The 14,033-nt window shown below is 39.9% G+C and overlaps 1 protein-coding gene across 1 annotated transcript in view; it reads left to right on the top strand.

The window, feature by feature from the left end:
• The window catches only part of LOC126423201 (retinoid-inducible serine carboxypeptidase-like), a 123,037-nt gene that overhangs the window by 44,986 nt on the left and 64,018 nt on the right, over window positions 1–14,033 (top strand). Inside the window, exon 7 of the mRNA XM_050087248.1 lies at window positions 5,960–6,130. Coding sequence (XP_049943205.1) covers window positions 5,960–6,130 — 171 coding nt within the window. The remainder of the gene's footprint in view (window positions 1–5,959; window positions 6,131–14,033) is intronic.

Here is a 14,033-nt window from a genome sequence, read left to right as displayed (position 1 = left end):
ACAGGTCTGCTGTGACCTATCCATCTTTGGCCATATCTGTGTGTTGTGCCATCTCACACAAGCAGCAAAATGTGCCAGAGCTCCATCATGCATGCACCACATACTCTGACGTTGCTGAAGAGAAACATCCTCAAGCAATCCTGGAAGATGATGCTGCAGAAAGCTAAGGTACCTCCATCCATTAAGTTGTGGTGGAAGAATGTGTGGCCCAGTGAGTTGATCACCTGGTACCCCTAACCATACATTCAGTGAGAAATGTTGCTGATATGGTGGCTCATGAACTGCATGTGGGTTTATTTCACACCACAAATGTGTATTATGATAGTTAAACACACCATCATGTGTGAATTCTGCTTCATCTGTAAACAAAATGTTACATGCTAAATTAGGGTTGACTACAGCCTGCTGTTGCAGCTACTGACAAAACATCATTCTAGGAACAAGTCCACATCATTGAGACATTGGACTCGTTGGAGGTGGTAAGGGTACAGTAAATTGTGATGTAAAATTCTCTGTACACTACTGTGGCTTAGTACAGGCACATGTGTGGTAGTTCTTCTTGCTGAGTTTCCTGGAGAGTGCTGTACTGCTTTCAACACCATATCCTGAACCTCAGGCACAATGCGAGCAGGCCTACCTCCTGCTCTGCCATGTGCAAAACACCTGTGCTCTCTCAGGCACTGATGGACCCTTGTAAATGTATGACTTTCGGGGTGTCTTCAATCAAGATATGTTTTTGGTACAAGCGTGCAGCCTCCTGTACATTGCCGTTAGCCCTACCATACATGAAATACATATCTGCGTACTCTTTGTTATTGTATGGTTCCATTGTAACTACAACACAGCACATGTGGCACTCCTGAGACATGAATGATACCCTTTGAGACTGTGTACTGTATCCATCCTGTATGTTCTGCATGTATGGTGTGATTCCAACTCCACCTCTTGGCAATGTTCTGTTGTGTAAACAGCGAACATAGGATGGCCTCAAGTGCAGAAGGGGGAAACCAGATGCTGTTACAATGCCGTCAGTGGTGGAGTGGAGCCATACAGTCATGATTATCTCTCAAGTGGCTCGTTTCCAGTCCCATGTTTACTGGGACATTTGTGCTTCTATTATCATGTACTTTCAGCCGAGTAAGTTTGTGCCATCCTTTTTGATACACCCTACATAGTAACCTAGTAATGAACAAAAGTATTCCTGTCTCCCTGGTATGTTCTTTATTGAGTGTATTTCCCTCCAGTCTTCTCCCTTTAATAAAGTTTGTAGTCTACTTAAATTTTCTAGCTTCAGCTGTCTATATCCTAACAGTATTTTTTTCAGAGGAAACATTCAACCAATTGTCCGTCATGATCTGAGATTGTAGTGTTTGTTACTTGCACCATTTGCCTGTTCTGAGGAATTATTTGATCTGCCAATGTTTGTTAGGTCTGACATCATCTTGTTGGATTTTGTACATGTAACTTGAGATTGTAGGCATTTACCAGATCATGGAAACTTCTTGGATGACAACTAACTTTTAATGTATCAATTTTAGAGCCTCCATTTTAACTACATATGGCAATTCATTTATGGCCTTATCTAGAAACGGGCACTAGCCCTTATAATGATTAGTGACTGAAAACAATAAATACAGAAAAATCAACAAATAGATGCAAGGCACTAGCTCCCTCAAATATTAAAGAAACTTTAGTATGTCAAAGGTAAAGCAGACACTAGGCTTCTCATTGCTAATGCAGAAAAATCTGGAAACTAATGTCAGGCACTCACCCCTTCAAATATTAATTAAATTCCAATATAGGAAAGATAACCCAAATGTTATAACAAGAACAAACACAATATAGGGAGCATAGTACTCTATAAAGCAACACATAAGATATGGGTTGTGTGTAGCACTGAACATGTAGACTGGATAACAGTAATACAGCTTAAAGAATAGGCAAAGCATTCTTTTGCGATTGCTTAAATAATGCTGTTTCTTAGGTGACTCACAAGTGTGTGCCAGAGGGGCAACCCAGGTGGCCTCCATAAATGGGCCTTTGAACTGTATGAATGTGCATTCTCTGAAATCACTTGTGTCATGAGTGAAGGTACATCACTGATACTAGCCCTTATTTCATCTGACATGGTTTTAAAACAATTAAATGGTCTATAGACTATCACTTGTAAAAAATGGCCAGAAGGCCAGAAAAAATTACATCAGTTTCACCTTATCAACACAGTGCATGGTGGATTTACTCAACGCAGTTTATGACTGCCAAATGGGCAATGCCCGAATTAACAGTTGTCCAAAATACTGGGGTGGTGCCTGCTGTTGGAACAGCCACTACTGCCCACACAAATACAACTTGCACATATTTACAATGTAGGAAAAGGCAGATGGCTACTTATCATAAGGGAGACACATGAAGTTGCAGACAGGCACAATTAAAAGACACTTACTTGTGCATATTTAATGGGCAGCAAAACATTACACAAGCAATCAGTTTGAGTTCTAAAACAGATAAACTATGAGATTACACTTTTTGAAGAAAAGAGGGAGTACCAAGTGTGATTGACCAACAATGATTTAAAAAGAAGGAAAACTGGTTCATCACTTGGTACCACTCAGCACAGGCAGAAGTGTTAAATAAGAACTGTACCTGCCTGAACCAAATTGGGGAACATTGGAGTACTTGGAAATCTGAGAATAATATCATCCATCAAAAAGCATTAGTCTTTCTGAACACAGCCTGAAGAACCAAACTGTCAGCTATTGTGCAATCTAAATAATGATCAAGCAAAAGAGTCTGTCACAGGGACAAGGTCCTTCCTGTAAGTGCCCTTGATTGGTCCAACTAATCTGTTCACAATATCCATAGGCTAGTTAGATGCAAGATATGGTCCAGGATTCTGTCTGCTGCAGTATACTTCAAAGTTGCAAGTGTAAAATGCCTTGCTATCACACAGTGTGTACAACTTCAGACCATACTTTGCAGGCTTATTGGGCATGTACTGCACAAAACCACAACACCCATGAAAATGAACAAGCATTTCATCTCTGGTTGCGAACTCCCCTGGGCTGTAGTTATTTCTGTGGTTGTTCAAAAATGCAGGCTGGGAGATTGCAGACAGCAGCAGTTTTGTCAGTTGCAAGTTGCTCTTTTGTCGTTATAGTATCATCAAACCTCAGTGACTAGAACAAGAACATAAAGCGCTTCCAGCTAAATGCTGTCCTGAGAATAATCGTCAGTGTGCCATCTGATGCCCTCAGCTCTAATACGTTTGAGCATACTCCTTTTTGTACAGCAATGAGAAACAATGCTCCTAAGAGAGCCATTGTTTCAGAAGCAGAGGTGTTTCTGCAGTCTCTGTCCCTATGTAAATCACAGATGATCTCTTGTGATTTATCTGTCTATTGGTTTACTGCAATAACACAATCAATTATCTCAGAATCAAAAAATTTGAGAAAACTTTCGGGTTCAGTTTTAGTTCCTATAGCATTGTGTTTTGGACTCAGTAAAACCTTGATAATATTATTATGTTTTGTTTTACCTGGCACCACTAATTAATTATTTATCCATATGGTTTTCAGCTGTCAAAAGCAATTTGATCGTCTTTAACATACCAGTATTACTAAACACAGTCATTTTTTCATTAAAATCAGTTTTCATATGGCCTGCGATATATGAAATTATGCTGGCAGTTCAATAACTTATACAAAGTAATCAGAGGTTCCTAAATTTACAAACATCTTGAAACATGTAATTAGTTAAAATCCTAACAGTACAGATTGCTGACTGTGGATTAACTCCAACCTGAATTTTCCTTCTAATTTCAGAACTCAGAGAAGTTGCCGAAATTTATAAGACCTTGTGAAAGATCTTCATAAAGTAAATCATCTACTGGTTCCTTCATATCATCAGGGATATTTTTTCAATTGAGTCATTCAAAAGGCACTTCAGCCAACATAACATTTTTGCTTTCTACAGCTACTTGACATTTGACTTGCAACCAAATAAATTTTATTACACTGAAATAGCAATGGTAGAGAGGCAGTCTGATCATTTTATTTCTGCATTTTTTGTCATTTAATCCAGAAGGTAAATTGGGTACATTGACTTCCATTGTGATAGAAGTTCTAATAATTGTGTCTGTTTTAGATTGCTATTAATTTGTATGTTACGTTTCTCTATCCAGCAAACTAGGCTTTTCTTTTCTTTGTCTTTGTGGGTAATTATTTTGTGACATAAAATGGTACAGAAGGTATCCATAATAACTGCAGACCTAGTCCAAAGCACAAATTCTTCAAATGACTTCACAAAAGCACACATTCCATTTCATAGTGGTGGTTAGAGGTCTTGAATAAGAGCAGACCATTAGGAAAGAAACTTTATAAAGTTCCAGTACGTGCTGCAATATTATCCTGTTTCCTCTGTCCATCAGGGCTATCATACTGCCACTAACAGTATGGTATGTGATGTATTTATTTTCTTTGTGTTTTCTTTTCTATTCTATTCTTTTCTTTTGTTTTCCTGCTGTGTTGAGTCTCTACACACAATTCATCAAGTCAACTGATATGTTCAAAATTTCCTTAGAAAATGATGCTGCTAGACATATATCTGAGCAGTCCAGTAGCAACCTGGAGCAACAGATAAATTTATATTGGAATAGTAAACTTTTCACAACTTGTGACAAACACAGTTTTCTACTGCTAAATAGCTCTGTTTCTAAAAGGGTAGCAAGTAGCTCAATTATCACTGGATGACCCTGCCATGAATCGTATGCATATATTAGATGAAATATCACATCCTCAACAAAAACAACAACAAAAAACCACAGACACATACACATACACACACGCGCACACACACACACACACACACACACACACACACACACACACACACACACACACACACACAAAGGTTGATATTAGTAACTCTCCTAACTCTCCTATAAAAGAACCTCTCCTGCCATGACAAATTTATCTTTGTTAATAATTAAAACACTGTTTGCTGCTGCAGAAAGCTGTGGTTCACTCCACCACTTTATCCAAACAATAAGATGGGGTTCTGTATCCCCCTCTCACTCAGTATATTCTCTCATTAAACTCACTAATTCAAATGTCTGTGGCTGACCTTTTTGAAACATTCTTAGGAGGGTGAATCTCAGACTATCACTCTTTCAACTGCCAGTCCTTCCATCATACATCTTAAGGCATGCAGAACCAAATGTTACACAAATCACAGCCATACAGGAACCTCCTACAGCAACAGCTCACTGAGATCTGGCGGGCACAATGCTTCTGTGCAACCATGGTGGCAACACTGGTAGCTAACAATCTCAGGCTCCCATTCCTGTATTGCTGGAGTGAGCTGTCCAGCTTGCTTGCCATCAAATACCAACTAACTTAAATAAGACTATAGCCCCCAGCACTAAAGAAAGTTCTTTCTACCTGACATAAAATATTTTTAACCCATGTGTTAATCATTATTTCTCTTAGCTTTCACCACAATTAAACCTTATCCATTCTAAGGAAACAGGACTCTCAGTGTAGCATGAATATTTTTAGAAAAGAATTAAATTTTTTATATACTTTGTTCCCTAGCTTAGCATCTTTGCACTATTAATCCCTTAAATTCTCTCTGAGAGAATATGTAAGATAAGGTGAAACTGTACTGTTCCTTTTTTAGGATTCCTGGGGTTACTGGTATTTGACCATCATGGTCCGACAAACCATTTCTTATGCAGCTCACATCTATTTTGTAGTATGAAATTGGATCTGAACATAAATTATCTATCAATACTGCCATATGTTCTCCTATCATTTTTGAAATGATAACTGAGGCTGAAATTATTAACCCCTAAAGATGCACATTTAAGTTATGCAGTGAACTTAAAAGATCCTCCAGCACTAAATATGATTTTGAATTTTCCTCACCTATAACAGTAATGTGGTTTTTGTTTTTGTGACAGAGTTCAGAGGATTGAATCGTGTAAGTGATGCAGAGCTATACGAACTGATGAATGGCTATGTGAAAAACACCTTGGGAGATGTCATTCCTTCTGATGTTTACTGGGATTCTCAGGGTTCTAATGTTTTTAGTGCTCTATATGAAGATTTCATGAAGCCAGTAACAGATATCGGTATGTATTATTGTAAATTTAGCAATTAATTGTACTTATAGATGATTTTCTCTTGTTTTGAACTTAGATATATTAGTTTCATCACCAATATTTAAAATAAAAATAACTGCAGGCAAATTAACTTACAGCTGTAGTGCTGTTCTTGTTATTTTAACTGAGTATTTCAATGTATGATTGGAATGGAACACCTTTCTTGCCCTCTTCCTTTTAAGTTAACTTTCAAAACACAATTATGATAAAAAGCTTGCTATATTTCAGTAGAATTTTATTAAAGTTCAAAATAATTCTTCAATTGATTGATTTATCTTTCCAGGTTTTTTATGTGGTTATTGATGTTTACTGAAATGTGCACTATTAGCAAAATCTATGAAGTTCATAAAATTATTCATTATTAAGATCAAATTCAGATCTGGAGAAACATAGAATTCAAGCTGTCCCTGCTACCCTATCCTGTGCAAGCCTCTTCATCTCTGAATAACTACTGCAACCTACATCCTTCTGGATCTGCTTAGTATATTCATCTCGTGGTCTCCCTCTATGATTTTTACTGTCCACACTTCCCTCCAATACTAAATTGGTGATCCCTTGCTGCATCAGAATGTGTCCCATCAACCAATCCCCTCTACGATTTTTACTGTCCACACTTCCTCCAATACTAAATTGGTGATCCCTTGTTGCCTGAGAATGGGTCCTATCAACTGATCCCTTCTTCTAATCAAGTTGTGCCACAAATTCCTCTTCTCTCCAGTTCTATTCAGTACCTCCTCACTAGTTACGTGATCTCCCCATATAATCTTTAGCATTCTTCTGTAGCACCACAGTTCAAAATCTTCTATTTTCTTCTTATCTACACTGTTTATCGTCCATGTTTCACTTCCATACATGGCTACACTCCACACAAATACTTTCAGAAAAGACTTCCTGACACTTAAATCTATACTCAATGTTAACAAATGTCTCTTCTTCAGAAATGTTTTCCTTGCCATAGCCAGTCTACATTTTATCTCCACTGTACTTCAACCATCATCAGTTATTTTGATCCCCAAATAGCAAAACTTATTTACTGCATCAACTGTCTTATTTCCTAATCTAAATCCCTCTGCATCACCTGATTTAATTTGACTACATTCCATTATCCTTCCTTTGCTTTTGTTGATGTTCATCTTGTATCCTCCTTTCAAGATAGTGTCCATTCCATTCATCTGCTCTTCCAGGTCCTTTGCTGTCTCTCACAGAAGTACAATGTCTTCTGAAAACCTCAGAGCTTTTATTTCTTTTCCATGGATTGTAATTTCTACTGAATTTTTTCTTTTGTTTCCTTTACTGTATGCTCTATATACAGATTGAGTAATATCAGGGCTAGGCTACATCCCTGTCTCACTCCCTTCTCAATCACTGCTTCCCTTTCATGTCCCTCACATTTATAACTGCCATCTGGTTTCTGTACAAATTGTAAATAGCCTTCTGCTCCGGAGAGTATTCCAGTCAACATTGTCAAAAGCTTTTTCTAAGTATACAAATGCTAGAAACATAGGTTTGCCTTTCCTTAACCTATCTTCTAAGATAAGTCATAGGGTCAGTATTGCCTCATGTGTTCCAACATTTCTACAGAATCCAAACTGATCTTCCCTGATGTCAGCTTCTGCCAGCTTTTCCATTCAATTGTAAAGAACTTGTGATAGTATTTTGCAACCATGATGCATTAAACTGATAGTTCAGTAATTTTTCACACCTGTCAATACCTCCTCTCTTTGGGATTAGAATTATTATATTCTTCTTGAAGTCTGCAGGTATTTCGCCTATCTCATACATCTTGCTCACCAGATGGAAGAATTTTGTCATGGCTAGCTCTCCCAATGCTGTCAGTAATTCTAACGGAATGTTGTCTAATACTCCTGGGGCCTTGTTTTGACTTAGGTCTTTCAGTGCTCTGTCAAATTCTTCAAGCAGTATCATATCTCCCATTTCATGTTCATCTACATCCTTTTACATTTCCATAGTATTGCCCTCAAGTGCATCGCCCTTGTATAGACCCTCTATATATTCCTTCCACCTTTCCACTTTCCCTTCTTTGCTTAGGACTGGTTTTTCATCTGAGATCTTGATACTCATACCTTTTCTCAAAAGGTTTCTTTAATTTTCTGTAAGCAATATCTACCTTACCCCTAGTGATATATGTTTCTAAATCCTTATATTTATCCTCTAGCCATCCCTACTTAGCCATTTTTCACTTCCTGTTGATCTCATTTTTAAACATTTGTATTATTTTTCACCTTCTTCATTTACTGCAATTTTATATTTTCTCCTTTCATCAATTAAATCCAGTATTTTCTCTGTTACCCAAGGATTTCCACTAGCCCTCATCTTTTTACCTACTTGATTATCTGCTGCATTCACTACTTCATCTCTCAAAGCTACCCATTCGTCTTCTATTGTATTTCTTTCCCCTGTTCTTGTCAACTGTTCTCTAATGCTCTCTCTGAAACTCTCTACAAGCTCTGTTTCTTTCAATTTATCCAGGTCCCATCTCCTTAAATTCCTACCTTTTTGCAGTTTCTTCAGTTTTAATGTACAGTTCATAACCAATAAATTGTGGTCAGAATCCTCATCTGCCCCTGGAAAGTCTTACAGTTTAAAACCTAGTTCCTAAATCTCTGTCTTACCATTATATAATCTATCTGAAACCTTTCAGTACCTCCAGGCTTCTTCCATGTATACAACCTTCTTTTATGATTCTTGAACCAAGTGTTAGCTCCATGCAAAATTCTACCAGGCGGCTTCTTCTTTCATTCCTTATGCCCAGTCGATATTCACTTACTACTTTTCTTCTCTTCCTTTTCCTACAATTAAGTTCCAGTCCCCCATGACTATTAAATTTTCATCTCCCTAAACTAGCTGAATAATTTTTTATCCCATCATACATTTCTTCAATCTCTTAATCATCTGCAGAGCTAGTTGGCATATAAACTTGTACTACTGTGGTACTATGTGGGTTTCATGTCTATCTTGGCTACAATAATTCATTCACTACGCCGTTTGTAGTAGTTTATCCAAATTCCTACATTTTTATTCATTATTAAACCTACTCCTCCATTACCCCTATTTGATTTTGTATTTATAACCCTGTATTCACCTGACCAGTAGTATTGTTCCTCCTGCCACCAAACTTCACTTATTCCCACTATATCTAACATTAACCTATCCATTTCCTTTATTAAATTTTCTAACCTATCTGCCTGATTAAAGGATCTGACATTCCAAGCTCGGATTCATAGAACATCAGTTTTGTTTCTCCTGAGTATTCCCTGCCTGGAGATCTGAATGGGGAACTATTTTACCTTCAGAATATTTTACCCAAGAGGGTGCCATCATCATTTAACCATACAGTAAAGCTGCATGCCCTTGGGAAAAATGACAGCTGTAGTTTCCCTCTACTTTCAGCCATTCACAGTACCAGCACAGCAAGGCCATTTTGGTTGATGTTACATGGCCAGACCAGTCAATCATTCAGACTGTTACCCCTGCAACTATGTTTGTCTGGCCTCTCAACAGACATTCCTCCATGGCTATTGGTCTATTGAGGCACATGAGCTTCCCCACCCACTGGAAGGTCCATGGTTCATGGGGTGGAGGAAATGTAATGTATAAGTAAAATAATGGAAATCCAGGTTGGAATGTAACATTATTATGAAAAGGACAGTTGCTACTCACCATAAAGCGGAGATGATGAGTCACAGATAGGGACAACAAAAAGACTGTCACAAAATAAGCTTTTGGCCAACAACACCTTTCTAAAAAATAAACAACAGACACACACACACACACACACACACACACACACACACACACACACAAACAAACAAACACTGCTCACATATGCATGACACAGTCCCTGGCAGCTGTATCCAGTCTGGCTTCAGCAGCCAGATTGTGATCATGTGTGTATGAGTTGCATTTGCATTGTGTGTGTGTGTGTGTGTGTGTGTGTGTGTGTGTGTGTGTGTGTGTGAGTGGGCACACCTTCCCGTGCATGCACACATGCATGCATGAGTGCAATGTGCAGCAGTTCTTTAACAGATGTTAAATCTGATTGCAACAAGTTGACAAAGAATGTTGCAGGACTGGAACAGCAACCAAATGATGTCTGTTGACAAAAGTTGATTCCCTAAGTAAACAACTGAGTGAACTTCTCACTAACCATTGTGTTAAAGATAGATATCGGCAGAGATCACTCCTCATTGTGACTACTCACAAGCAGCTAACATATGCTTGTATAATCAGTGGTTTGGTGACCAAACACATAAGTGTAACGTGCCATGTGAATATGTGAACCTTAAGCACCAGGCAGAAGTCGACGCATCTGAGCATTCCTCTTCCTGCCTGTTTACGATTGACCACAATCCGGGGTGCAAATTTGTTGTCAACACAGGATCAGACTTGAGTATTTTTGCCAAGAGGCAAAATGCAAAAGCACTACTCCACCATTCAGTTGAACAACATGCAACATGTGAAGCTAGATCTGGGTTTTCAGTATGAAAATTCATTGTTGTGGACATGGCAGAGCCAATAATTAGGTCAGATCTCTTAGCACACAACCACCTGCTCTAAAAAACGTTGCCAGTGCCTGCTTGCTCAACACAATCATTGAGCTGTGTGGGTTCTGATGCCATGCATCCAGCTACAGTGCCAAGGTCATCCAGATAGCAGAAGGAGGGTACATGAAACTTCTCAACCAGTTTCCCTCACTCGCGAGGCCTCCCAGGCCTGCAACAGGTATGCCATGATACTGTCCATCATCTCAGCACCACAGCAGGCTCCCTGATGTCATGTAGGCCGAGATGGCTGGTCCCAGGTAAATACACCATTGTGACAATGGAATTTGATACCATGCTGACTGAAGACATCCAACAGTGTGTAGTCACTATCGTTCCATGTCATACCAAAAAGAGCAGTGCATGGTGATCATGTGGTGATTACCATTCCTTAAATACAAGGACCATCCCTGACCGTTACCCTGTGCCACATTTGAAAGACTGCAGCCATGCCTTAAGTGGAAAATAAGTGTTCAGTATGCTTGATTGTGCCAAGGCATACTCCCAGATTCCTGTTGCCAAATATTACATTCCTAAAATGAACATTATAACATCTTTTGGCCTATTTGAAAGTTTATTTATGACTTTGGCCTGTGGAACACTGCACAAAAGTGGCTGTGATTTATAGTCTTGGTGCTACGAGGTTTACTGAACTGTTTTGCTTACTTAGACATTATCCTCACATTCTCGGAAACACCAAAGGAACACAAGCATCATCTCAAGTAAGTCTTTGAGTGCCTGGCTGCCCATGATATCATCCTGAATGCTTCTAAGTGTGTGTTTGGGCGACCTGAAATTGCTTTCTTGGGCCATCGAATTTCGTCAGAGGGATCACGCCCCTTACCAGAGTAGATTGGGGTCATATTAAATATTCTGCATCCAGTAAATGCATATTAGTCTTAGCATGCTCAACTTTTATCACTGCCACCTGCCATGGGCAGCCAAACAACAGAAGCCACTCACAGTTACATAAGCTGGTCCAAAAGCAAAAGGCAAAGCAGTCATGCCTTGGACATCGGTGATGACTGACATGTTCAAAGCTGCCAAAAAGAACATTGCCAATGTTGCAGTCCTCATTCATCCAGTGGTACATGCATACCTGGCAATATGGCAATAGCAGTAGATGCTAGCCAGACAGCTGTTGGTGTTGCACTTCAACAATATGTAAATGAGACATGACAACCCCTCACCTTGTTCTTACACAACCTAATGCCTGCACAACAACAATGATGTGTGCCATCTATGTGGCAGTGAGATATTTCTGTGTTCAACTGGAAGCAAGGGTATTTACAATACATACAGACCATAAGCCCTTCACTTAGGCCTTCTTCCAGAGCAATGATGAGTGCTTGCCGAGACAGTTCAACCAACTTGAATTTGTAGCACAATTTTCAATGGATATCCAGCAAGTCTCAATGTTGAATAATGTTTTAGCTGACTGCTTGTCAAGAGTCAGTGCTGTCACAGAAACTGTTGATCTCCTACACCTGTCCAATGTGCAAGAGTTTGTTCAGGAGCTCCACAACCTACTCAAAATACTGAGCTGGGCCATCAACTCAAACTCGTAAACATGCCAGGAACAAATATGCAGTTATACTGTGAAACTGCCACTGGAAAGACTCACCCATATGTGCCAGCAGAACTCTGCAAGTGCATTTTTCATGGCCTTCATGCACTTTCTCACCCAGGAGTCACAGTAACTACTAAAATTGTTTCTGCCTGTTATATAAACTACAGAGGTTGCTGGCAATGAATTCGCTTGTGCCTTCGCTGTGAATGTAGTAAAGTTTCACACCAAGTCCACATGCCCATGAGGAACTTTCCAGAGACAACATTGGTGTTGTGGGATCCCTGCCACCATCAGAGGAACAACGCTATTTGCTAACAATCATACATAGATTTACACATTGGCCAGAAGTGATCCCAGTCGACAACACCTCCACAGAGACACTAGTAGCGGCATTTATGTCTCAGTGGATTGTTCATTATGGTTGTCCAGTACACATTACTACCAACCGAGGGCACCAGTTCAAGTTGCAGCTATTCGCACATGTCAGAAGGTTTTCTGGTGGAACCCATCAGTCTACCCCAAGCTACCAACCAGCAAGCAGTCATATGTTGTAGGGATGGCCCAGATCTCTTAAAATGGTGTTCATGTGCTATGACTCCAAGTGGACTGCAGCCTTACCATTTGTTTTACATGATCTGTGCACACCACACAAGCCAGATCTTGATGTGACATAGATACAGATTTTGGAAGTAGGGAATATATTGTAAGGATAATTCCCATCTGCACACTTCATAAATGCTGATGGTGGAGGGGAGAATCCAGATGGCCCAGGTTGTGAAGCAGCCATTGAACTGAAGTATGATATCTTCTGCAGCATGTTGTGCCAGAGCATGGTCTACTTTGCTTTTGTGCACAGTTTGATGGTAGCCGCTCATCCTGGTGGATAGCTGGTTGGTAGTCATATCAATACAAAAGGCTGTGCAATGGCCGCAGCATAGTTGATACACAACATGACTGTTGCACAGGTGGTCCAGCCTTTAACTGGGTAAGATAAGCCTGTGACAGAACTGGAAGTATTGAGTGGGTGGAGTGGACATATCTTGCACCTAGATCTTTCACAGGGATATGATCCCTGTGGCAAGAAGTTGGGATTGGGTGTGGTGTAGCTATGGACTAGTATGTTGTGGAGTTTGGGTGGGTGACGGATACCACTTTAGGAGGGGTAGGAAGGATCTTGGGTAGGGTGTCACTCATTTCAGGGCATGATGATAGATAATCAAAGTGCTGACGAAGGATTTGGTTCAATGGTTCCAGTGCAGGGTGGTATTGGGTGGTGGAGGGGGAAATCTTTTGTAGCTGGCTCTTGAGGGGTGGTGGGAGGATTGGGGATGTGTGGGGAAATGGCACAGGAAATCTGTTTGTGGACTAGGTCTGAGGATAGGAAAGCTGTATGCAATGGTAGCTGTTAAAATGTTGGTACAGTTTGTGGTTAGTGAGTTTAATGTGGGCAGAGGTGTGGATGGAGCCATCAGAGAGGAGGAGACCAACGTATAGGAAGGTGGCATGCTGGGTTGAGGAGGACCAGATGAAATTGGATGGGAGAGGTTTTGAGGTTGTGAAGGAATGAGGCTAGGGTGTCTTGGCCTAGAGTCCAGAGCATAAAGATGTCATCAATGAACCTGAACCAGGCAAGGAGTTTGGGGTTCTGGAAGGTTAGGAAGGTTATCTCTAGATGGCACAGGCACTCATGGCTGTGCTGCAGATTTGTTTGTATACTTTCCCTTGAAAGGAGAAGTAGTTA

Source organism: Schistocerca serialis, chromosome 1 (assembly GCF_023864345.2).
Source record: "Schistocerca serialis cubense isolate TAMUIC-IGC-003099 chromosome 1, iqSchSeri2.2, whole genome shotgun sequence".
Taxonomy (NCBI): domain Eukaryota; kingdom Metazoa; phylum Arthropoda; class Insecta; order Orthoptera; family Acrididae; genus Schistocerca; species Schistocerca serialis.
This window is presented reverse-complemented; position numbering and strand designations above follow the sequence as displayed.